The sequence below is a fragment of the Lonchura striata genome, chromosome 5 (assembly GCF_046129695.1).
Source record: "Lonchura striata isolate bLonStr1 chromosome 5, bLonStr1.mat, whole genome shotgun sequence".
In the NCBI taxonomy this organism is placed as follows: Eukaryota; Metazoa; Chordata; class Aves; order Passeriformes; family Estrildidae; genus Lonchura; species Lonchura striata.
In genome coordinates this window covers 59,772,138-59,798,903 of record NC_134607.1, presented here as the reverse complement: position 1 = coordinate 59,798,903, position 26,766 = coordinate 59,772,138, and the positions used below count along the sequence as shown (strand labels likewise).

Below are 26,766 nucleotides of genomic sequence, written 5' to 3'. Positions count from 1 at the left end.
ATGGATTTACCACAATGGTGGTTTTGTTTTATATTGCAGAAATTATGACATAGCAGACAGTTTTAAGAACTCAGGTATCTACTGTGGTGGAAATGGAGCAGTAAATGAATCACAAGATTTTCTTACAGATAGTGAATGATGGAGTTTGCATAAGAAAAGCACCAGCAAAGTAGCTGGCTGTCAGTCACAGGAGTGCAGAAATTTTAATCCTTCAGCATTTTGAAGAGTGCAAAAGTAGCTTTTATGTTTACTTGTGTGCAAGCTATTTCTATGGTGGACTTCTACACTCATGCTAATTTTAAACCTGTAGATTATCTATTTACAGTCATCTATTTGCAGTCTCTCTTTCCACAGTGGATAAATGAAGTTTATTTTTAATGTTACAGCAACACCTCAGGTTGCCAGAAAACTTTGTATTGAGAAGATACAAAATCCACCAAATGGATAGTCCTGCATTTCTCCATTAAAACTGATTCTGAATTTTTTAAAATATAATGTAACATTCTAGTAGTCTGTGTGATAATTAGAGGAGCTGAATTCATTCAATAAACTAGATACTTTAAAAAAAGTCCTATATCTAGATTTCTGCAAAAAGATGTGTACAGGATGCCCATTAAAACAACTCAGGGGTTAGCAAACGTAGAAGCCACTATGAGCCAGTTGCCCGAGAGCCATTCTGGCCAAAAGTGTGGTCCCTGTACTATTTCTGATCTCTTTGTAATTTCAGAAGGTGTCTCAAACACTGTGTGAGTACCATCATAGCAGACGTCAGCTAGAAAACTGTATTAAATAGACATTTATAGCAGAGAAATCTATTTTTAATGTCCTCTGAAATAACATAAGAAAAAAATCTAAATTATGCTTTCGGTTCCATCTTAGCCAAAGGAACTAGCACTTAAAAAAGAAACAGAAAAAATGGAGAACTGAAAAAGAAATCCAAAGTGAGATACTCTTGTATCCCAACAAAAACATGTTTCTCAAAAAAGGGTTGCAAATTACTTCACACGAAACAAAGCAATGCTTGAAACACTACAGCAACTCTAAACAGATGAAGTGGGAAATCTAAAGAGCGGTGCCCTGCACAGGTTTATGAACAAACAATGCACAATTAGGTAACTTTCTACACTGAGTTCCAGGAAGTTTAAAGAAGAAATTATACCAAAAATAAGGCTATGAACTAGCAATGGAAATCAACAGTTACTGCACATTTCAAACCCCAGAGAGTTATGCAAGCACTGTGAAAAAAATTGCACATCCTTTTGCTCCAGTGCCTAAACAATTTTTCTCACGTGTTGATTGTCATCTAAATGCATTAACCTACTACTGTACTGTCTCTTCAAGAGAAGTTTTCTTCTCTACTTTATTACCATTGCTGGAATGTTTCTGATACCAAAGCTGGCAATGGTAACTATCAGTGTAGTGTTGGCCATCTTTGTGCAGTGCTGAGGATTTACCAATTGCTTCAGAGAAGCAAAACATTTTCTTTTTTTTTGTGCAACTGTTTCAGGTTTCAGCCAGGAGCCTCTGAGAATTCTGTTTCTGACCCATGTCAGTTGCCAGTATTTTCTCTTCCTTGAAAATATTCGTATGTCCTGATCTCCACCAAATATCTGAACACCCACTCTCATTGCTATAGTATAACCTGTATGAAACATGGATCTCAAACTCCCTTCTTAAAACACATTACCCAGAGTCCCTGGTCTACCACTTCATCAGCTGCTCTTGTGGCAAGAAATTGAGGATTAGATGAGGTCAGAGGAGTGCATTCACTGAAGAAGAGTGACGACAAATGCAAATGTTTTGGAAATTGGAAGACATAAATGACAGGTCAAAGAGTACTTGGCAGGCTAAAATTCAGTTTGCTTGTATTGACAGGTACTCAAGAAAGATCACAGACAAATTGTTTTAAAACATTGTCACGGCATGTTTCATACTGCTACTTAAAATTATTAAACATATCTGGCACTGGTGCAGCAAATCACTTGTGTTATACTTACTAAATATTCATCAGTTTTGTTTGTTGTTTGCTTTGGTTTTTTTTTGTTTGTTTTTTTTTTTTTAATTTGAAGGAGTTTTTTTAGTAAATAATAGTAACAATAATATTTACAAAGGCCATATCCAGATTTTAGAGGAAGACTCTTAACTGTCCAGTTGGGACAGAAAGGAAGAAATTTGTAGGAGTTCCCTGCATTTTTGGAAGACAGAGCAAAGTTCTTTAGATTTTAAACTATAAAACCTCTTGGGGGTGGAGAAAGTTACCTTGCCTCAGTATGAAGTCTGTTTTCAAATAGCGTGCTGCTTTCCTGTGCTTTGCTCTTCCACAATGCCCGTGTGAATAACCAAAACCACAAAACATGAGTCCCCAAAGATCTTCACACATTTCTCATGAGGTTGGCATAGAAATATTCTTTCATTAAAAATTAAGTTTGCCCTGATGAATAATGTATATTATAACTTTCCATTCATCCGCCCCATTTGTGTGTGTTGGCAGCACACAACAGCAGCTTCCTGCCTTTCCCTCATTGCATTGTAGCCAATTTTCTCCTGTTCCTTTTCAACATAGATGCCATATTTGTCCTGTTTGTATCCTTCCTTCTCCCAAATGCTTCCTTTTTCTGAATTTTGTTCCTGCTTTGCTGTCACGTTACCCTAACCCTGCATGGTGTGTTTTCATCTCCTGCCAGGCTACTGCACTGAAACACCAGTTTGGGGCCTGTTTTTGACTCTTGCCACCCTCCCAGTTGGGCCCAGCTGCCTCACCAGAGGCAACCATGTCTTTTAATATACACTGCCTTGATTTTATCCCCTGCTTTGCAGTTAGGAGACTTTCCTCTCCTTTCCCATGTCTCCCTCAATGGAGGACACATCTCTCCCAGTCCTGAGTTACCTCTCCTCCTCCCACCAGTGAGCTGCCTCTTCCACCACAAAGCTGTTTGGAGTTGCCCTCTTTTCCTCTCTAGACAATTCCTCCTGTCTTGGGGCATGTCCCCTTTCCTTCTCCCCTCCTCTCAGCAGCCAGCTCTCCTCTGCATCTCCCTGGGAAACCATCAGTCCTTCCCAGCCTTCCCCTGGCCCTGCCTGGAGCCCCTTGGCCTCAGTCCAGGGATCTGCCTCCCCTCCCATCATGTTCCACAAGTGCTGATGCCCTGTCTGTCCCCCTCTCTGAGCAGCTCACTGATCCCCACTGTAAACAGGGACTCACCTCTGGCAGTGCCAGGCACCATGTGTGAGTGGGCTGAGGGGAGGCACCCACAGACTGCCAGAAGATCTCAGCCTGCAAGGGATGCCCCTCAGTGTTTGAGAGTCACTCGAGTGTCCTTCAGCCTGGCTGTGAAAGTCTGGGGCCAGCCAGAAAAGAGGTCTGAGTGAGAGTCACACTGCTACACCTTTGGTAAGGTCCACATTTGGTCCTTGGATCAGTGGAGAGTAGAGAGGGCCCAGCCTACTCACATGGCTCCCCAAGTCCTCTCTGCTTCCAGAAGCTGGCTCCAATCACACCTTGCTGGAGGTTCTGAAATGTTTTGACAGTTGTTATGGTATGTCCTACTTCCAGCTCGTACAGGAAGCAGACGTGTTGAAATCACAGAAGAAAGCAAGCCTGTTCATCTTGTATTTCTGGCTGAGGCTGGAAGTGGAGTGCCAGAAATCAATTGTGTCTCATCTATTATAGAGGAAATTCTCTTGTAGGTCTTTGCATCGTTGTGCTAACTTTGCAAGGAGATTTGTCCTAATAAGATTTCTATTACAACCAGGAAGAGTCAAATGTTGTGTCTTCTGAAAGCACTGCAAGTTCTGTACTCAGTCAAAATGGATCTCAAAGGCTTTAGCAGAATTGGAGTGTAGTTAGTGATGTGTTTGACAATGAAATGCACCCAAAGTAAAAACTATGTGTGATGTTTAAGCATTGACTTACATGTGTAAACCTCTCATGGGCCACCCTGAACTTCTGTCATCAGACTTCACCTGACCTTTTACAAAGGCAATGTGGTTGCAGAGACCTGATGTGGATGGACCTCAGTTACAGTCTCACAGATTGAGTGAATTTTTAAATGAGTCCCCAAAGATCTTCACACATTTCTCGTGAGGTCGGCATATCTCCTCTTAATGATAAAAATACATTATCCTTTGCTATTTTTTGGAAACTTGTGGTTTGGCTAGTGTTCCTGAGGCACTATTTCCTTTAAGGAATCCAAGTATAAGCATACTACTAATAATACTTGGTGTTTAGATGGAAACCATAGATGGTAAAGAAAAAAGTTCAGACATTATTAAAAATATCCCATGTTACTTATGAAGGGTGCATATTCTGAAATGCCTATGAGTTAAGACTGCAAATTTGCAGGCTCAGATTATGACAATCTTTGGACATCTATGGCCATCAAACATTTTAATTGGATAATAACATCCAGTGGTACAGATCTGTGCATTTAATCAAATCTTGTTTTGTAGATACTCAGCATGTGACATGTGATATATGCAAAAGTTACGAGGCTGATGAAAAGTGAACAATAGTGGTTTAGGGAAAAATTAACTAAAAGTCATTACAAAATTAGTATTTGTGAATTTTGTAATTCAAGTTCAGATACCCATTTGATCCAAGATTAACAGAACTGGCTGTTGTTTCCCAAATCTTTTAATTGACAAATAAAAAAGTACTTTTTCTTTAGGAGACAGCAGGCATCTGTGGATTCCCCGTCTGCGTTTAATTCTGCCAAATAATATATAACAATAATAATGGATTATTTGAAAATACTCAAATCCAGACCATTAACTAAGCAAAAACTCCTCTTCCTCCCTGTATGAAATTGGAATTTTTTTCTGCATACACTAAATCCAAGTTCTTAAAATTTTATTTGCATTCATGTTGACATTCAAGGATTCTGTAGTAATCCGATAATACAATGGCTGGTTTTCCTTCTGCACTAAGAAGAGTATTGGCACTGCAGCTACTGGTGACTTCAAAATACTACAAAAATACTTCAAAATACTTCAAAAATAATTGTGGTCTGTGGTACAGGAAAGCTGGCAAAATGAGAATGTTTTATGTATAGTGGGCTGAAAAATTTTGCAGCAGATTATTTGTCTAAGCATATATTGACTGTCAGTTCTCTATAAAAAGAGGTTTCTACTTTTCTGTTTACAGAAGCGGAACCCTTTTTCTGTGCACTCACACATAATCATAATTAGCACAATTAATACAACTCACTGAAATCTATTAGTAGCATAAGCAGTGGCATTTTATTGAATTATATGTTCATGTCACAGTAGAGTTAGGCACTTCTGAATATTTCTGAAGTTGTTTGTAACCAATGGAGCAAAACTTATGTCATGCTCTTCTAAAAAATACAGTGTTAGAGGTTGTATGGAAACAGAGTGAGTTTTAGTGGTGACAAGACTTAACAACTTGAGTGCCTTGATAAACACAATATATAATAGCAGTACAATAGAAATTGAAATTGAGAGATGAGTCTACATTTGAGGGGTTAGAATTTGTCTTGTATGGAGAACTTAACAGGTGCATAGAGCCATGAACCTGTGTCTTCTGCATTTGTAGAGGGAAAACTTGAAGGACATCTCTGGGTTCTGAAAGTGCTCATATGTGGGTGAATTCCTCCATTTATTCAGGGCTTTATGGTTTTGCCTATGGAAATTTTTACGTCAACTGACAAAACCCCCTCAGTCTGTCTTTGTCGATCTGAATCTTAATGTAGCCAACTGTTCTGTTCTGTTCTCACACTACATTTGTGGTGTAAGAGTCTAAGAGCATGCTGTGTCAGCTATGGAATTATTGGTCCTAGATTTTGCAAAATTTCCCATACACATTTTTGAAACAACAGCAGATAATTATGAGAATTGGCAGATGCCACAGACATAATTGTTTTCAGCAGCTACAATAGATGTTTTAAAAACATTCCCATATTCAAACCTTTAGTTAGTTCAGAGATAGTGAAATAAAATTCTTCCTATTGTCTCCTGCCCTCAGGACATCCTCTAGGGATAGCAACCAGCAGGACCTCTCTCTTTCTAGCTCCTCATTGCTTTTCACCTGCCTGGCTCACCTTTTAGGTCATTGCTCTGGATAATTTGCTGGGTTGCCTCTCTGATCTGCTGCTTCTCCAGCTGTCTGGACTTTGCAAAGGCTTCAGAAAAATCATGCCTCAGAATAAGTATTCCATCAAAATGAAACCATATCTGGAAAAATGGAGGAGCTCATCAGGATTTTATTTTGAAAAGTACCATGGGTAAGAAGTTCCATTGGCACCAAAATATTATGTGTTAGTATTTAAGGCATGATGATGATGTAACTGTCACTTTTCTCCTGTTCTTCTCTCAAACTTGACCTGACCTGACCTGGGATTAAACAATCAGAACTGTTGTCACCATAACATGTTTCTCATGCTCAAAGACCACAAGTAGACTAACCTCAGCACAGAGCAGAAATGGATGGAGTGGCAGAAGGTAAGTGATGGCAAACATACATTTATACCCATGACCTGCCTGCAGCACATGTGGCTACACATTAGTGAGATGATAAAGTTTTCCTTTCTTTTGTATTCTTTCGCTTCCCTACTCTGTTTACCTAAGCAGCAGGAGTCATCCTAACAGTTGTTAGTGAGAAAAGATACAGAATGTAATACATCTTCTTGTCCCTCAGGAAAAACATTTGGTAAATTTGGAATGAGCATCTAATTCTCTCCAGGATGCTCTGAATGTAAATTTGGAAAGAGGAATTTCTCCAAATAATTATAGTTTAGATGCTGAATTCAAAATATATTTATTTTCCTTGCTTTTATGTTGGCGCATGTTGCTCACATGCTGGAAGAGATTTCTTTTTTTTGGTTGCTATGGTAAAAAGCAGTCCCCAGTCCTTTTACTTAAAGCCCATGAACTGCAATTAACTGTTTAATGTTGTAACAGACAACAGCTCTAGTAACACCTTAACAGCTTTGTGCATGATACTCCCATCATCTCAGCAGATGGTGATTTTTGGCATTCTGTGCTTTCAGTTTATTCTTCTCCTTTATAGTCCTTGCCATTATATCTTCTGTCAAATGCTTTTGGACTAACTTACTTGCAATTTGATTATTCTGAGACAGATCTCAGAATCTTTTTGGATTTCTGTTAAAGGTGCTCAATATATGTAAAAAAATTGTGCGTATATCCCTGTCATCAATTATAAACCAGATTTTAAAGTAAGAATATGTTTCTTCTCATCTGTAACCATAAAAATACAGTCTTGAAACATGCTTAGTCTGCATAGGACCCCTACATCTGAACAGAAAAGGAGAAAGAAATGATTCTTTTGTGAAGAAGGAGTAACTCTGAATGTTTGTCAAGAGTCTGAATTAAGTAATAATTACCAAATTCAACTAGTTTTACTACAGGGAGATGCCCTTCATTATTAATTCTGTAGAGATGGAGACTGAATTTCTCATGAATTTTGCTCATTGTTTTAAATATTTATGACTAGCATAAATGCTTTTAATAGAGGAGTTTCAATTAAATTTAGAAAACAATTCAACTTTGCCAAGACATTCTCAAAAGCAATATTGCCTTGTGAAACTATTTTTCCACTACTCTTCCTTTTTCTCCCATATAATTATTGTTGTATCCAGTTTGTAGTGGCAGTTGTATTCCATCTCTAATTTTATTTTTCAGTTAAAAATAAATTCTTTGTAATTAAAATCAGCACTGTTCTCCATGTTGCTCTTTAAAATTATTTTATGCATTTATCAGGCAGAAGGCTTCAGATGTTTCATTCTGTAATAGAGGGACAAATAAAGTCTTTTTAGTACCTTCAGCAGCAGTATTAGCATTTTGTTTTTTAGGAAAAACAAAAACAAGAGGGGAAAAGGAAGATAATAGTTTTCCCAGACCCATAACAAGATAATATTGCCGTTTCAGGTTTTAAAATATGAATGTCTCATTCACAGCTATTTCCTGGCTGACTCCAGGTTTCTATGATTATTATTTATTCAGGGCTGACAGTGTGCTTGACATTGTGCAAATATAGAAAGAGATATTCATGTGGACTATCTGCCAGGATTTCCTAGTTGTTAGTGGCAGTGTTAGCCTCTTTAAGCAAAAGCTTGAGGCTGTCTTTAAAGCAGAGATGCTTATCCATCCTGCCAACATGCAGCTTCATGCATATGACCGTGGGAAACACTGCTCAAATGCACAAGGCTTTGGAAGGATGGACCCAGTGGAGTTTAATTTAATTAGTACAGAAGCAGTGTGTTGTAGCTCTAACTAATCGAACCCTTAAGACCAGTCATGGTAATTTTAAAAGCTGGAAATCTTATTTTGGAAGGTGACTGGGAAGAATCAATCCTTCTGATTGATACCTAAGGAATCAAAGAAGATTGTTTGCCTGAATATTGCATGGTGTAAAATCCTGTGTCTTTTGTGAAATCCATGAACTGTTTCGTAATTTATTTGTAGGACTTACTGATGGCCTGTGTACTTAATTAACCTGGATAGTGATAGTGTCCCTCGAGTTGTTGCTGCTGCTTGCAGACTACCCATTGCCAGACTGACATCTGCCCCTGGCTTTGTCAGAAACAATGTATTCCAAATTTTAGAACTGAAGGCTTTTGCCCAGGACTAATTTCTTAGGTTAGGGACATTAGGGACAGGGGACAAAAAAAAAATCTTAGTCTAAATAGGAGGAATGCTTTTCTATTTGTTAGAAATCTATCTTTGGATTTCCTTTCCAAAGGAGTAACTGAAAAAATAATTCTAAGGATCTTTAGTGGCACTTCTTTGACTTAATCCATGAAAGAGTAGGTTTTCTGTCTGCTGTTTAATAGATGAAAAATATTTTTGTCATGATCACTTATAAGCATAGTAAAACACCCAAAATCCCACCAATAAAACCAACTTGTAGTGAATGAAAAAGTGGAATGCAAAAACTTGTCTGTGTTTTCTCCCTGGCTAGGATAAGCACTTGATGATCCAATTCTTTCACTTAGCCCAGCAGAATGAATGGATGATGACAGTAAGCTAATCTCTTTGTCTGAGGTGGTGATACCACCCAAGCTAACACTGAAAGGCCTTCTTAGAGCAGCACAAATCATATATAGGAGCCAGTATCTAAAAGCTCCACACCCAGAAATGAGCACCTCTGCCATGTATCGTACAGAAGCAGCCAAACCAAAAAGATTCATAGAAAAATAAACAAATCTTTGAGGAGCTTGAAAGCTGAAGACAAATGTCTTGATGTCGATTCAGAACTGCAAAGAAAGTTTTAAATGGATGTATCAAATCTGATACATAAATTACAATTCCTTTATTTGTCATAGTGGATATACCTCACATTTTGTATGGAAAAGGAAAGACAGTGCTGAGATTTCCTTGCCTCTCCACCCACCTCCTTCAAAGTCTTCCCTTTAGCTTTCAAGCAATTTATTTACACTGAGCAAAATGTCTGGTTTGCACTCACAGGAAAAGTTTTAATTAATTGTCATTTTATAAATCCTCCACAATATTTATTCAAAAGATTGGCAAATGCCAGGAAGTTCACGCATCCCTGAAAAAGTAAGTTTTGTAAACAAATCTGGCAACAATTTATTTTAACAGCAGCAATCCTGCTAATCTGTCAAGATGTAGTTTGTTTCTGACACTTGATTAAATTCTTTTTCCTTGAGAATAGAAAATAGTTTTATATAAACAAACAATTTAGCTGGGACATGGTGACTGTCCCTCTGCTATTTCACAGAGAATTTAATTCAAAAGAAAAAAGCTAACAGTATAACATTTAGCACTTTTCTTTTAAAACAGAAATAAGGCTAAATTTCTGTAGTTACAAACAACAACATTAGGGGCTTCAGGGCCCTTAAAACCCATTCCTGGTGTATCCCATGAACTGAACCAGCATTACTTCACATCTCTGAACATAAACAAAGGGCATGTTTCAGGAAATTTTTTTCCCAGACACCTATTTCCTGGCCATTTATTCCTGTACATATCATCCACTTGCTCACTTCTTATCCAGCCTCAATTCATGGATCCAATTCCCTGTGCAGCAACACCAGCACTTGTGCAGGTGCATTAGCCTTAGACAACTCAGGCTGATGTGACACAACTGAGTGGACTGTGCAGCTTTGTCTGGTTTCATCAAGAAAAATGTCCATGACCAGAAAAATGTTTTATGCAAGGAAACAGTCTCAGATGTTTGCAAATATCTGTAAAGCAAAATAGGCAAGCCCTGCCACTTGCCATTAATGTTGTTTGAAACAAGAGATCAGTAGGTGCTGATGTTCAACTTAAATGGACATCACCTTTGTCTGTGTTAAGACTTCATCCAACTGGACTGCTGGGTATGTGGTCATTTTGGGGCGTTCACCTCTTGATTCTTAAAGAGATTTGGCATGTCATCTCACTGCTGCTCCTTAGCACAGGAAAATAATTTGTGAATCTATTTTACATTACAGCTTTGTAACTCTGCATGTGCTGGTGTAAAGGCTCAACTGTGCAAATGTCAGTACTGTCCTGGCAGTTTGTACCAGCAGGTAAAATCTGCCTTCCATCTTTCCTGCCACTTCCCCAACTCCTTCAAACTTTAAAAGACTGATCCAGATCCCAGTGAAGTCAGTGAGAGCTTTCTCTCTGTGCTGGATCCAGCAGTATGCAGCCTCTTAGTTACAGCATTTAAGATATAGCTAATGTTAGTAATCCTTGCCTGCCTGCCTAGAACACCCAAACTGTCTGAGTCAGGCAAAAGCCTGAGGAAATCACTTGGGTTTGTTGCATCTGAAAGGTCAGTCTGTATCCCCATGGACTAAGAAGTGTTGGGGAGTTCCAGAATTTGCTGCCAGTTTCTTGCTATTTATTTCTGGAAGCTGTTAGCTTAGATTTTTTTTATTTTATTTTTTTTTTTAGTTAAACTTAGTTATGGGGAACTGAGAGCAGAAGAGTGAGGGCTTTGGAAAGTCACATTTCTAGGTGATTTAAAATGTGTTTGTAAATCTACAACCCTTGCTTTTCAGGTTCCTTTTTATGGACACTCAGGAGAGTGCATGTATTCTGTATCTTTTCTAATACCAAATTCAAGGACTTTGCCAAATGAACAAAAGCAAAGAAAATAACCCTAAAAATCCTGTCAGAGTTTGACATCAGGAACTTTATACAGTACTATTATTGTGAGACATTTTATTATCTAAACAAGTCCTCATTTGGAAGAACTTCAGATACACATTTTTGCGGTGTATTTAAAATCAGTGTAGAAAAGGAAAGGATTTATATTTGATGTAGGGATTTATATCTGAGGATGTGAAATAATGGATTTTTAAAATATAAGCATATATACTTATACATATGAAATTAACTTAGCACCCTCTTGCTTATTTGGCACCCATGCTATTTAAAAGAAAAGGGGTAGTGAGTGTCTAAAACTTTCTCATGTTGAAAACCAATATTCTTTTATATTATTGACTCTGATTCTCTTTGTGATTTAATCCTTTCCTTTATATGGCTAGGGGGCAGGAACAGGGGGAAAGTCACAGCTACAAGTAATAACATGGCAATTAACTCAGAGGTACTGGTGGGATATTTAAGTAATTTTTAGTCAATATTTATAAACATGATGTTGCTTGCTTGAAAATCTGGACATTATTTGCAGCTTTGGAAGACTTGATTACTTAACTGATTTTGATTTTCAGATTGTTTTTTGAAAATCAACCACTGGTTTGAATATGCTCCAGATGGGCAATGACTGAAAATTGTTGTAATCTGGCATGTATTTGGTAGCGTAGGTGAGCTGATGGCCTCATTAAAAGTATCTCAAGCATACGTGCTGATTAAAAATCCCTTCATCTCAGGCCCAGCAGGGTTTTGGCTGAAGGGAACTGAGCTGCTCTGTCACCCCTAAGGGCCCTTTCTGGCATGGCAACAGGAGGAACTTCATCATGCTGCTGCACACAGGTGAATGGGAAACGTGTCATGGCCCAGTGCACCTGCCCAGCAGCAAGTGCACCCTGGTACAGGCCAGCAGGGAGTACGTGTGTCCTCACAACCTGAATGAGCATCACACAACTGAGATCACAGGGTTTAGAAGTCTAAAAGTGGTATTTAGTTTTCCACAAACAGATCCTCAAAATTATTGCCTATCTGGTTAAAAAATGGTCCAGAGAGACAGACAATGAAGGTTCAAAGGCTGTGAACATCAGAACCAGACATCCCAAAGCCCCCTTGTTGTCTCTGCAGAGAAACATGTTTCAAAAGTACATCACTTCCCATCCTAAATGCGACTGCTAAAGCTGGTTACACAGCTTTAGCACACAGTTGTGCCCTAGTAGTTCCTATTTGTTTCCAAAACAAGCCTAAGGTGACCATAGAACAATGTACATAGAACATGTACAGGTCTGTGTTTTAGTAAATTTAAGGCAGGCAATATAAATCCCATTCTGAACAGCATTCCATCCTTCTGGCAGCTACTTGCTAAACTGCTAGGAGAATATTTTGCACTTTTTTCACAACCTCTGAACAACTGAACAGGGTCTTTCCTCCAAAGTGTTATGACTCAGCTCCCACAGCAGTCATATTTTTAAAGGAGAAAATGTATCATTTCTAATAACAAGCCTGGCAAAGACGCTGACCAAAGTGATGTCCCTGGCACATAATATCCCTGGGTTCTAGGATGATTTGTAACCATTGCTTGCATGAATTAAATGGCTCTTTTCTGTTTAGACAGCTGGATTCTGTGTGGCACTAGATGGCAATATTCCCTCAGCTCCTGCAATGGTCAGGGAAGCCATACACAGCAAAGGGACACATCCTGACCTTGTTTCCTTGTTATCACTCATGTAACTTATATTAGCCAGGTTTTATGTGGCTAAACTCAATATGGGCTTCAGGGATTTTTAAAATCTCTGTGTGTTCATCCACCTATCTTTACAGCTTCATAGCTCTCTGTCAAAGCATTTATTGGACACTAGGTTTACTGTGTGGGATCTTCTATTTCATTTAGAAAGCTCTTATGGTCTCAGGCTCTTCCATGATGTTGAAGCTCAAATCTACAGGCAAGAAATATATGCATCTGAAATATTGCACTGGTTTCCTGCTGCCTTTTGTGTATTAATATAGTGGCAGATTCAGTCAAGCCATTACTTAGATATAATGTTGCCTCATGTCAATTGTAAGTGGATTATTTCTTTCAGTCATGTTTGTTCTCATATAAAATCAGCATAATCTAAACTCAGCAACTGTAAAAAAGTAATTCTGTGTCTGTACCCAGATGAATTTAACCCTATGCCTGTATGATATTTCTAAAGGTTTTCTCTAGTCAGCCAAGAACAGCAAGGAAAAGGGCCAGCAATAAATATTGTCCATCTCCTTTGTGTGATTAGGATTTTTTTTTTTTTTTTTTTTTGCCTTGGTACCACTTTATCAAGGTTCAGGTCTACTGATATTGCTTCTTTCAAAATCAGGCTTGTCATTGATTTTTGTGAGACCACAATCATTATAATGATTTTCCAATGATTAAGCACTCTGAAAAAAAAGTGGAGAGTGAAACTTTCCTCCTTACATACCATGCCCCTCTTCTGGTTCCCTGGAAAGCCACAGAGCCCAGCTGAAGATCTCAAAGTTCTTGAAACTGTAAACAAACAAAATTTCACACTGTTAGGAAGTAGTGAATTATTCTCACTTATCTTGTTCAAAGGATGGAGGAACTCACATGTAAGAACGCATCTATCTCCATGTGAAACTCCCCCACCTGAGCCCTCACCCTGTGCCTAGCCATGCCCTTTTCTGTTAGCTGCACATTTTTCTGTGGGCTGTTTTTTCAAAGTCCCTAGAAAATATTTAATGTGTGCTAAAATGCAAGGGTGGTTTTGCAAAAACAATCAAATGCCTTTTGCTGGTAAAGTAAGGAAGGTTTTTCATGTTTCATTATGCAAAGGTCTGTTTAAGTAATTCTTGATGATATAATAAAATACTTGACCAAATGAAGTGCATCACACTGTGTACACAGAAAGCTTAGAGTTTGTGTACCCATATTTTCCCAGAGCATTCTTTCAGTTGCACTTGCATCTTTTGCTATTCACAGCCTGGTTTATATATTTACCAAACAGCTCAGGTGGCCAAGCAATTACAATAACAAATGTGTAATATACAGTAAATGCTGTATCATGAGGTACAAGGTATTGCTGCATGGGTTCAGGCCCTCATCCAATAACAAGTAAATGCAGAAAGAAGACTTCATTGGCCTCAACACATTTTTCACTGTATCTTTACTGGCACTAGAACTTAGTTTGGAAGACATGATTAAAATTCAAGTATTAAATGTATCTGGTATGGACAAGTGACATAATTTCTTGCAGCCACCAAATGTTCTATTCCACAATACATTATTCATCTCAAATCACAAAACAAAAAATACTTGCTGGTAACATCTACTTTTGCTTGGGTGAATGAATATTAAAACTTGTTATCACTGACTTCCATGTTTTGTTAAGGCAAAAGAAAAAGCAATATCATTAAGCAGCACAAGAACTCCTTAAAGAAAAAAATATTTAGCAGCAATGTGGTTTTTATGTTCATGGTGTCTTACACATGGTTGTCATGATTGAGCTTGGGAGTAGGACTAAGACCTCTGGCATTTCTGGAGTTTCTGTGTGGCCTTGCTGTTGTCACTTGATCTTTACATTGGGAGCATTCGAGTACCTCTGGAGCTTTCTTGAATTCATGTCCTTGTAATCATCTGTCTCCCTCAGATCACACTTGAGTAGATGGAGCAGAGGGAATGGGAAGGATCAGAGCAATCTCTGCTGACTTAATGCCTTTCATATTCCTGGCGGTCCTAAAATAAGTGCTCAGATTCTTTGTTGCAAAAGACAGACTCTAAGGATTCCTTCTTCTCTGGCAAATGCTTTCATCTCTTGAGTGTATAAGTACTGGAGTAATGGGAGGATTTGTTTTCAGCACAGACAACAGCATCATTTTCAGCCTTCTGTGTGTACTCACCCACATTTTAGGCTGTTCTTTACCTAAACCTGGATCCCCAAAAGAGAACTAGGTGTGATGGAATCTCTTCTTGTTAACACTTCAAGTTAATTGTCAAGAGAGTGACTAAAGGGGGTTACATGTTTACAAGTCAGTGCTAGAAAAATATCTGCCTGACACATTTTTTCATGATTATATGGGTTACTAACCTAGCTAGGATGGGATTGCATTAGGTGAGATTAAGGTAGCATGGGTAGTGTTCTATGACTTTTAGTTTGTCCTTGTCACTCAGAAATGGTACAGAGGAAACTTTTAGCTGAGAAATCTAAGCAAACTAAGGTACTGTTTTAATATTTTAGGAAAGGTTACCAAGGCAGTGGATGGAGAAGCTGTAATGTTTAAATAGAAAGGAAATTAAAATAAAACCTGACAATCTCAGTAATTTAATTCATGAAACAACAATAATGAGTAATAATAAACTGAGGCTGGATCAGGTGTGCATGAAAATTCTCCTTAGGCTGCTTAATTTTTGGAGAGTAATTACCACAGTGATAGCAAAATGTCTACTTTTTCATGAGTTGGCTAAATAGAAAAGAGCCATTATTCTGACTGAAACGACCATTAATGGGAAAATTATGTCTTGAGTCTCTGATGTGTTTGAAAAGTAGGAGAAAATTTCCTTCATGTTGACAGACTGGAAGTCAATTGAGAATTAAATGCATAGAAAACAATTGAACACCCTGAACCTGCACATTTTGTTATGCAAGTAGACTACTTCTCTGAAGCTGGCCTCTGTTGAAATCTCTCTTACCTGAGAAGAGGTTATTAGAAGTTCACACATCAAGATCTGCTCTTTCCCACCTCATATCCCTCAGTTCCCATGTTCTTTCTCTTTGCATCCCAACCTAAGACCAGTGCATTCTATCATATTCCCATCTGTTGATCTTTTCCTTGGAACCAGGATTCTTTAATCTCTTGAAAGATGTTGCATCTTCCTCATATTCTCCATCTAACCTGATTATCCAGAAGACTTTTTTTTCAGAAGTGCATTTTATTTTGCTCCAAAGCACCCAAATAAACTTGCAAATCATCTTGAAAACCAGAGAATTACAAAAACTTTTTTTGTCCTCTTCATTTGCACCAAAATTAATCTTCCCTCTATTTTGCCTGAAAACTCCCTAGTTGTATTCTTGCTTGTGGTGCCTTGACCTCTCTTCATCTGGTTGCTTTATATTCCCAGGAAGCTCATTCCTGACCTTCTTACAGTGTGTTGATGTTGCTAGACTTGCCAGTGAGTTTCTGCCTTGCTCACATTTTCCCAATTCACCTGTTCCTAATCAGCTTGTATGCTTTTCTCTACTTGATTTTCAGCCTCTTCTAGGCTCTCTTTTAATTCTGGCTGCCTTTTCACTTCATGCCTCACAGCCTGGCAGGTGGAATCAGAGAACCACGGAAATCCACTTGAAGGAATACAAGAAATGAGGGATCTAAGGAAAGTAATTAGACATACTGGAAGTGACTCAAGGAAGAAGAAAGAGCCAGAACCCTTTCTACTCACCCTTACTCCACCCATATGATCTGCTCTCCACACTCCCCTTCCTGCATGCTTGCTTGACTCTCTTCTCATCTCCATGGTCACCTTTACAGTCTCCTCACAACATCATTGAGCCATGAGGCTTAACAGGAACTACTTGAAAGCCTTGGAGACATATTTAGAGGGAAAGCAGAAATTAACTACTCCATGGGTATTCACTTAGTACCTGAAACAATTACCCATTGCATTTCCAGGTGAAGTTGGGGACAGGCTAGCATTTCAAGCACGTGTGCATTCCTGATGCCTTTCCCATACATGTCTCCTATATCTCTCTATAGTGTCTGTATCATAAATAATATCTGGTTTATGTTTATGGACTTTGAATCCTTGCTGATAGTAGATCTGTGTACACTGTCAGAAGAATGATCAAAACAAAGAAGCTGAGAAATATATTTATAGGAACAAAAACCACCTCAAGACACACTAAACCAAATCCCCTTTCCTCCCCACCAAACCCCAGCTTAAGAAGAAAAGTAAGAAAATAAAGGATAAAATTGTGACCGCTGAGTTCTGGAGAAGGCTTGGCTATCCAGACTATAGGGTGGAATCAGTCCTGTCCTTCAAAGAAGATATTAACAAACTTAGAAATATATCTGAAAGACTTTGAAGCTTATCCCAGATGTTTCTATACTTTTTTTCAAGATTTAAAGAAACAGGCTTATAATTACACATTACAACTGAGTGAATAAAGATAGCAGCAGTTTTACAGTGCTCTGGTAGAAGATCACTGTACAAGGCATGACATTGTACAAGCCTGATTCATGTCTGTGCACACAGACATCATCTTTTTGAGGTGTTCAGTCAGATCAAAGTTTCTTTGTGAACTCAAGAAATGCATATGAAGGGATGGGCAAAGACCTGGTAGGTAAAGGGATAGGTTAGAATTTTTTGACAATATAAATATATTTACATTATTATCATCATAACTAGGTCATTTGAGAGCAAGATTTTTCCATACACTTTTTTTACAAATGTGAAGTCTAGGCACACATTTCCTGGGATAAAGGAAGATCAGCTTCCTTGGTACTACAGGTTGTGTTCCCAAATGATGCAGTGTGGCCACATCCACTTTAAAACATTGCAGGGTCCTAGAAGGACTTTAAAAATAAATGCAGACTAGCCATGAAATGAGTATTTATAATAATTCCACAAATCAGTATCTGATATTTAGATATGGTTCAGTTCCAATCACTAGGCTTTACTGAGGCATCTTTTCCCAGGTCCATTGTGTTAGCAGAATCTTCTGGGTGACGTAGGTACCATAATCTGAGGTGTGAATGCAGCAAGCATAGGCAATGCCTGCTCTGGTGTTAATCTGGCTGCTCATGTTCAGCGTGTTCAATGAACATGCTCATGCTACATAAAACACACATGCAAGGGACACAACTTTCTGAGCTACTGCCAGTTTTCAGTGGGACAACCACAGAGGGTCATGCAGAAACATCTAGAGATGCCAGTTTAGATCACAAATCAGTCAGGTTTCTCCACAGCTGTGTTAAATCTGACTCTCAAAATTCTGCCTCTTAGCAGAGCTGCTAAGTTTGTGTGGAGGTGTTGAGAATCAACTAGATGAATCCCTGAGCAACCTGAATTAATTAAGCCTGCTTTGAGCAGGATATTTGATTAGGTGACCTCCAGAGGTCCCTTCCAGGCTAAATTATTCAGTGACTCAATTCTAATGCACCTATATTGCACCCAATTCCAGTATTTTTGTCACTTCTTTCCTGTGTTCCATGAAATAACACTAGGACTGTCCTTATTTTTAAAAAAAAAAAAAGTTGGTTGTACTGTGGGCTAGCAAGTTAAATGCCTAATCTAATGCCTAATCTGTGGGGGTCCATGCTATTCCTGAGACAGCTACAGCAAAGCTGCATCATGTAGAAACTTCATCATGTACACATGTCTCACCTCCAAATACTACAGTATGTGTGTTCTGAGTGATTCTCTGGTAGTCAGAAATTTAAAAAACTTCAGGTTCTTGGTTTGGGTTAAAAACATGAGTATTTTTTTCTGGTGAGTGGAAGCAGCACCTCATTGCCAGAGTGGTGAAAGCATCATGGTATTTCCAGATTTAAAACATACTAGATTCTCTTCATAATGCTTCAATGAATAAGATGATTATAGTGAAAGGACAATTAATTACTGTTTTCCCAAGTACAGAACAGGGCTGTGAATGAAGTGTCAGCAAGGAGCAGTTCCCTGACAAGCAAACAAGCTGACAGTGTTTGGAAACTCCCTTAGAGACACGGGCCCTTTGTTTCATTTCTCACTGCACAACATGAAAAAGAGGAAGAATTTTGGTGAAGCTGATGTAAACTGGGGAAAATATACTGTGATCTTCCTTTAGTTTGCATCCTGGGAAGATGAAGGACAGGGTAACAAAGACAATGAAGAACATGCTCCTTTTCATAATTTTGCTGGGAGTAGTATCTGGTAAGAACATGATTTCATTATGCTGCTAAAATTAGAACACTGTTGGCTGTTATGCTTTCTCTAGGGAACTTTATAATACATATTTAGGTATTAGACACAGATGGGAAAAATCAAGTAACAATTAGTTTCCTACTGAAATGGATTGGGCTCTGTGGTTACAGCAGTATAATGAAGAGAATATGACTCTTTGCTAAAACTATTTTTTGGATGAGGCACTTCATTTCTAATAGCCACTGCTCAGTGTGACAACACTGGAGTGGGAAAGGAGGTCAGCTCTTCAAGAAATAATAACTCATAGTTATACTCCAGTGTCTTCCTTTCATATATTGATAACATTTCTCTTTGATAAAGTAAAACAAGCAACCAAACAGGACCAAACAGAAAGAAAGTTGTGGACAATATTAGTAGTATAATGTTACTAACTTTGATCAGTGTAAATACATGGGAGATTTGCCAATATGAGTATTTGCACATTAGCAACTTAGTAGATCTTCAAACTGTCTGAAGTTTGCATGCCACACGAAGCACTGGTGTTGCTGTAAGCTTCCTGTTCAGGTAAGGTCATTTTGCTCTCAAGGAACTCTAAGAGTTCTGCCATCCCTCAGGTACCTGTCAGTATTCAGTGGTTTTCCTGATGTTCCCAAAACTGTGATTAGGACACCGCCTGCCACTTTCAGCTTTCTTTGAAAAATAGCATTTTTCTAACCTGCATGGTTGTGGACAGAGAAAATCTTGTGCTTGTTACTCAAGCACAGTCTAAAGACTGTCACATCACAGATAAATAAGTTTTAAATATAAATAAACTTCTCCAAAATAATCTCATGATTGCTTTGTCTCAGACTCATCATTTATCAATGATTGCAATGAATTCTGATAATGTGTTAAATTGCTTCAGAAATATTTTGTTCTGCAAAGTAAAGAGGTAGGAATGGATTTGTAAATATGGAAGGCGAGTTTTGGTAAAACTGGTTGGAAAAAGAAGAAGCCATTCAACTGCAGCACCTAAAATTTCAGTTAAAAATAAAGAGCAAGAAGTTAGAACTTTTGATTTAGAAAGACAAATTCTGAATAAGTGGCCAATGCAATCTTTGGACATAATACAAAAATAGTGACTCCTTTCTACACTTCTAAATACTGTAAATTATTTCATTGTTTTTAGAAATGGTTTCCATTAATGAACTGTGGCTTGATGAGTGAGCTGAATTCATTAAGTACAGTCCACAGGAGATTTTATTTGAAGTTCAGCTCCACTTATGCAAATGTAACTCCGGAAGCCCCTCTCAGCCTAGCCTTATTTGCATGGGTGATTTTTGTTGATGATGTTTTCCAGAATCTGTAATACCAGTAACAAAAACTTAGTCCTTCACTGTATCTTGCTCCTGCTGACATAAATCAGTAACAGCTCAGCTGAACTCAGTCCTACCAGGGTGTCAGATTGGCCTGTTCAGATTAACTCTTTCAGACAGTTCCCACTTCACAGTCTCCCACATCCCACCCTGTACCTGTAGAGTAGCTCCAATGTAATTTTTTTCCAAAAATGCCAGAATAATCCCAGCTGGATCAGTGACCCATGAACCTGATGTATCTGCAGTGTGGGATCATCTGAATCTCCATGCAGCTGTGGAGGGGCCCTTGGCTGCAGCTCCAATGGTCTCAGACTAGTTCCTGTAGCAGCTTTTCACCTTGCAACTCTGCAGCAAGAAAAAGAAAAAGACTTTGTGGGGCTTTTGCTAAAGTATTTACTGGTGTATGAAGAGCCTGTCCAGACCCTTGAGTGGGCACTATCTGTCTCCCTTTTGGCACAAAGTGTGTAGGAAGCTTGGCTGAACACAGCCAGCTTTCTTGGAGAGTGTTTTGGATGAGCTGGTGAAGCATCCATCCCCAAGCAGCAGTCAGCCCTGCCCTGGTGTGGTGTTGGGGTACATTGCTGGTTCAGGGATGTGAGACTACTGAAGTGTTGTTTCAGGGCATCAAAAGCAGTCCTGATTTAAGTTTTCTAGACACTCTTCATAAAATGAAGCACAACAGCCCTTTGTCAAAAATACCAAAAGCTTGAAGTTAAATGACAGAGAAAGCAAAAAGTTTGTTTGGGGAGTCCAAAGGTCTGGACAAACAAGGAGCTTGTGCAAATCTGTTGGATGCCTTGCCAGCGTGTGCAGCTTCCATGAAGTTTAGAGCCATAATTTTGGTTTTGTGGGCCTGCATCTTCTCCAAAGACTCCAGGTTGCTCTTCCTCGCTCAAAGCAGGAGACATGACAGTAGCACTCCTGAAATTGTTACTAACTCACACTACTCAAGAGCCAGGCTTGCACACAGCTGCCATAGAAAGAATTAGAAGAGAGAAAATGGAGGACATAGGTACTGCAGCTAGTGCAGTCCACAAAAAAAACATTGCTTCTTTAGTATCTAGGTCTGTATGATTTAAGGTACCTCTTGATGTAACAGTGAACAGAGGCACTAATTAGTACAGGGGACAAAATTTTAAAATATAAACATTTTGGGCTTCTTTGCTTCTGCATAAAGACATATATAAAAGCAAATGATGCAGTAAAATAATACTTCAACAATGACCACTCTAGATGAGAACACTATAGGACTGAATTACAGAAAAGATGCATTAATTTGCCATTAACACTGGATTTACTACCACAAGCCCCCATTCATATGTGAAAAGAGAATCAGGGCATTTTGTGTTCCTTAGTGGCAGCTCTGGACAAAAGCTGTGATCTTCTTAGCTCAAGTAATTTTACGTTCATTTGCATCTGCAGGAAGAAGACCCCAGTTGCTTGAGGGCTTACCTGCAACAAGCACTGTTGAAGAAAACTCAGCAGCTGGTGTTACAGTCTACAACTTTAGTGTGAATGCTTCTTCTTCTGAAGGTGTTGCAATTCGTCCTATCATAGTAAAGTCAAATCCGCTCGCAGAAGCTTTTGACATTGAACCAAAAGGAGGTCTTGAATTCAGCGTGAGTTTTAAGTTTAACTTGAGTGATTTTTGTTTGTAGGCTGATGTTTCCTGGATTACTGGGGACTGACAGAAAAGAATTTTAAATGTAGACTGTGGTAGTATTCAAAAATGCTGTAATATATATGACAGATGAATAGCAATAGTAATTATGATTTTTAATTGCATCTAGGAAAAATCACTCATCACAATAATTCCATTGATTCTGTGATAGAAAAAAATGTGATTTTTAGAAAATAAGAGGTGAAGAAGAACATGGAGAATCTGCTTCTGTTTTGAGGTTTTAAACAAAGTTTTTCGGCTTAATATGTATGGACTCACTGTGAAATGAAAATGCCTTAGTTAAACTGCATACAGCTTCTGTTTGGCCATTCTCGCCAAGAATTTAAGAATTAAAATTAATTTGTCTCACTTCCAAAATAAATGAAGCTGAATTAGATCAAAGTAATTTTTAATTCTGAACAAAGGCTGTGACACATAAGGACATTATCTTGATGCAGAAGTTACCACCCTTCCACACATCTGAGACCTGTCTTTATCCATTGCATGCTCTTGTCCTATGGCAAATGCAGAGCAATTTCCATTACTTCAGGCTGATTTTCATTGTTGGATATATCAGCAAGTATTAGCTCACATTTGTCACAGACAATGAGTGTTCAGATGCATGATAACTTGTCATCCCATTGCAACTTGCTTGTACAGCTGAGCTTGAACTGTGACACTGAAAGTGGCTTTAATAGATATAGATAGAAATGGTGCAGAGTCTTTAAAAGGTGGTTTGAATATCCTTTTCTGAGTGTTTTTAAGCAATTCAGGTTTTCACAGAACTGATACAACAGCTCTTTTCTTGTTCTCTTTGCTGATGTTTCTGGGAGAAATTTGGAAAAAGTAAGGCTGTGGCCCTGGGTGGTATTGGCTCATGGATTTGATGAGCATGCAGGGAGCTGCTGTGGCTCCCATGCTCCAGCCTCCCAGGAAAGCACACAGCTCATTTGTGCCAACTCAGATGGCTCGTTACTACTCCTCAGCCAGGTCAGTGAAATGGTTTAAAAACTTCTCAAAAAATCCCTCGTTCACCTGTGGAGCATAGGGTGGGACTGTACACATACCTGGACTGGGTCAGCTGAAGAGATCATAGAATCATAGAATTATAGAATATGCTGAGTTGGAAGGGTTCCTTGGTTCTATGTAGGGCACCCCAAGAATCATTCCATGTGCCTGAGAGCATTGTCCAATCACTTCTTTAGTTCTGCCAGGCTTGGTGCTGTGACCACTGCCCTGGGGAACCTGTTCCGTGTCCAGCCACTTTCTGGGTGAAAAACATTTGCCTGATATCTACCTAAACCTGCCTGAACTCTGCTTCATGCTCCTTCCTTGTTTTCTGTGTAAGAATCAGAAGGAAATAGATACATTCCTAAAACTGGCTTTGTTGACAGAGGACCCATAATGTAGGGACTCCCTTCCTAAGTTTTATTTTGGCATTTTGAATTAAAGTGATCCCTTCTGCTTTCAAAAAAAACTTAGTCCCTTTATATACCTGCTTGCTCCTGTCCCATGCTGTCATTATGTTATGATGCACAAGAATTTATATTGCTTCTTGCTGAGTGGGACTGAAAAATTAATATGGAGGAAAAATAATAGACAAAAAGTCCTTCTTGTTTTTTTTTATGGCAAGGATGATGGAGAAATTATTGTTCTAGAACAGTGGAGGGTGACACAAGGATGAAAATGGATGGCCAAAAAGCTGGAGACTGGAGACTGCTTCTTCCAAAGAGACAGTTTCTATACATGTCATACCATAGCCACATTACTAGAATGGCCTCTGAACCTTTCTACATTTTGTTTGAACTGTTGCTTTTTTTAACATTTCCTAAGTCACTTGAGGACTAGAACAAAGAGTTTGAGCCAGTGAATATCAGTCATGAAAAAAGTCACAAAGCAATCTACATACAAATTCTGCAAATTAGCAGAGGAGTTCTAATTGCAACTCATAAAGCAAGGATAAATACATGGGTGTTCTTAGTTAATTTATTTGATGAAGATTGCTACTTTTAATTACTTACACTTGTAGCAGATCTCAACCGTATTTCACAAAAGTGATCTGATCCAAAACCAGACACTTCAGCTCTACCTGCTGCCATTAAATCTTTGCTAAGATGATATAGAAAAAGGCAGTATTTCATGAATGAATTATGAGGTTAGCTAAGAACCTGTTTGAATAGGCTCTTCAGTATTTATGAAGCACATTTAGTCCTGTTGCAGCAGCAGAAAGCAATACCACACTTCTTGGTATATTTTGGGACTTCTGAGAAAGTAAGAGATTCTGAGATCTCAGTCCTGTCCCTTCCTCCTCACCTTACTCCTGTTTGAAGATTCTCAAGAACAGAAGATGTGTGGAATGCATAAAAAACCTGATGTTTCCTGAAACTATCTGGGTGCTCTTAATGGTACTCTCTGAATGTATTGGTGATGGATCAGGGAGCAGTGAAATTCTCATGTGGAATGAGTGATACACAGTTTAGGGGTGACCCCAGATCCCCTTTCATGAAGCCTGCAGTTGCTTCAAGTGTGTGCAGCCTTTATCAGTAAAATCTTTGCTCCTACCTGAAGGAAAGGTAAATTCTGGCTCAGAGCCTACACCAGTGGGCTGAACACAAAAAGGTTCAAAGGCAATCTAGAAAAAGACCATTTAGATTCACATCTTTACTTCCAAGGCCTTTATAAAGGAGGGTAGAAGATGTGTATTTAGGCACAATTAGTCTGGCTGTAGTTACAGAACTAATGAAAATATTTGGCTGTGAACTGGAGGGCTGATATCCAGAGCACATAACTTCTCCTTAGACCTGGACAGTTTAAAATGTTTAATTAATTGTATGTGTTTACAGAACTTAGATCTCCATCAAACATTAATTTTGAACATCAAGCTTTCCACTGTTGTGACAAGATTTTTAGGATGTTTCTTCTGTGTTAGCATCACTTTTATGGGAAACTTGTATCTGTACAGTAAGAGGAGACCATCCAGGACACAGTTATTTTCTCCTGCAGTATTGTAACAAAAAGATCCATGAGGTCCCAGAGAGAAGTTGTTTTATGTACCAAAAGGCACAAAACATTTGTGCTTCTCTTCACTCCCCTCCAACTCTTTGTTATTTGTCTCTATTTTGACTTCTGTCTTCCAACTGTGCTAATATCACTTTTGTGTTTGTCCTCTGACCCACAGCATCTCATCTAAACCCAAGGATTTATTTTGTTGTTCTTTCTGCATGTTCTTCAGCCTCCTTTATTGTGCAGTATTGTAAATACACTGACATGCTACTTGATGCATTCACTCATGAGCCCTAAGAGTTTTCCTTCCCAGTTTCACAGCACCCTGCTACTGTGTTCAAATTTCACAGTTTGTTAGCCACACAAAAAACTAAACTGTCACCTTTTCCTTTCTTGTCCAAAAAAGGAAAGATCTATTGGTTTCAGCAGTGAAGATTGAAGCATACAACTTTCAGCATCCTCCTGTTGCTCAAGGCTCATCCTAAATCCAGAATGATTGCATTTTACTTTTTTTCATGGAATGTCAGTCTTGTGCTAGTACATACTCTGTGTTGAGGCAGTATGCAGAGCTGGAAGCCTTTGAAATATAATCCCCAAAACAAAGTAAAACAAATTTTTGCCTTATCAATCTTGCAAAACTCAAGGCCTAGGTTATTTTTTCAATTAGTTCAGCATTTTCCCCTAACAATTCTGAAGCATCTCGCAGACAATGTACCCATGAAGGTACCTTCTTCTGTGGATTTTGTGCAAGTCTTCTCCCAGATACAGGTTACACAAGGAAGGTTCTGGTAGCTGCTAGACTATATGGTCTCCTGCCTCCACACTCTTTATTTCAAGTAAAAGATCTTCCTCCTTGTGTTTCTAACTCACAGAAAAAGTGAAACTGCCCTTGTGTCTTGCAAGGCCTCCTCCAAATTCTCAGTCTCATCACACCTTGAACACTCCTGGAGCATGATGTGGAAAGGAAAACCCTTGAAACAGACACATACCTGCAAGATGTAGTCCTGAACGTGAAGACAAAGCTGTGAGGCAGGGCAGCTTCTTCAGGGCTATCTCCTCCTCAGACTGCTCCTTTGAGCTACTCCGTGAAGCCACACAACATTTTGATCTCTTTACTCTGTTTCTGTCACATTTTTGCCACTCATGAGAAATGTGCCAGCAAGTAAAAGATCATCTTAAACACTCACTCTTTACTGATTGAAAGTGTCCCTTTATTTGTATTCTCTCATTTGGACTATAAGTTTCATCTCTTGCATCATGTGCTAATAATAATCTTTTATTTTCAGGTTATTACCACTGGAAACCCTGTCCTAGATTATGAAACTATGCCAAAGAGCTTTGATTTGCAGATTTTTGTTGAAGATACAACTGGAAGAACTGACCTTAGCATATTGACCATTCAAGTAACAGATAAAAATGAACATCCTGCATTTCAAGGAAATATGGCAATTCAAAGTAAGATAATGGTAGAATTTGAAAAGAACAATACTTGAAAAGATGACATGGGCTTTAAAAAAACTGAGCTCATACAGTGCTTGTAGGTAAAGTAGTCTAGAAATTTTCCTTTAGGAAAACAAGGGATGAACAGGACACTGTTTTTATCAGAGCTTTGTTTTACACTAAGAGTTGGTATGCTTCATCTCTGGAAATGCCCTTTTATTTTTCTTGAAATTTTGTTTAAAAAATATTTAATAATTTTGAAGCAGCTGAAGAATTAAAAGAAAAATTATGCTAGTAAATACATATTGTTTTAAATTAGAAAACTGGGGTTTGCTGGGATTATAGCC

The 26,766-nt window shown here is 38.6% G+C and overlaps 1 protein-coding gene across 1 annotated transcript in view; it reads left to right on the top strand.

The window, feature by feature from the left end:
- CDHR3 (cadherin related family member 3) overlaps positions 1 to 26,766 on the top strand; it is a 49,334-nt gene that overhangs the window by 4,060 nt on the left and 18,508 nt on the right. Inside the window, exons 3-5 of the mRNA XM_021534702.2 lie at positions 6,067 to 6,242; positions 21,739 to 21,935; positions 26,266 to 26,434. Of these exons, the coding sequence (XP_021390377.2) occupies positions 6,239 to 6,242; positions 21,739 to 21,935; positions 26,266 to 26,434 (370 nt within the window). The 5' untranslated portion in view covers positions 6,067 to 6,238. The remainder of the gene's footprint in view (positions 1 to 6,066; positions 6,243 to 21,738; positions 21,936 to 26,265; positions 26,435 to 26,766) is intronic.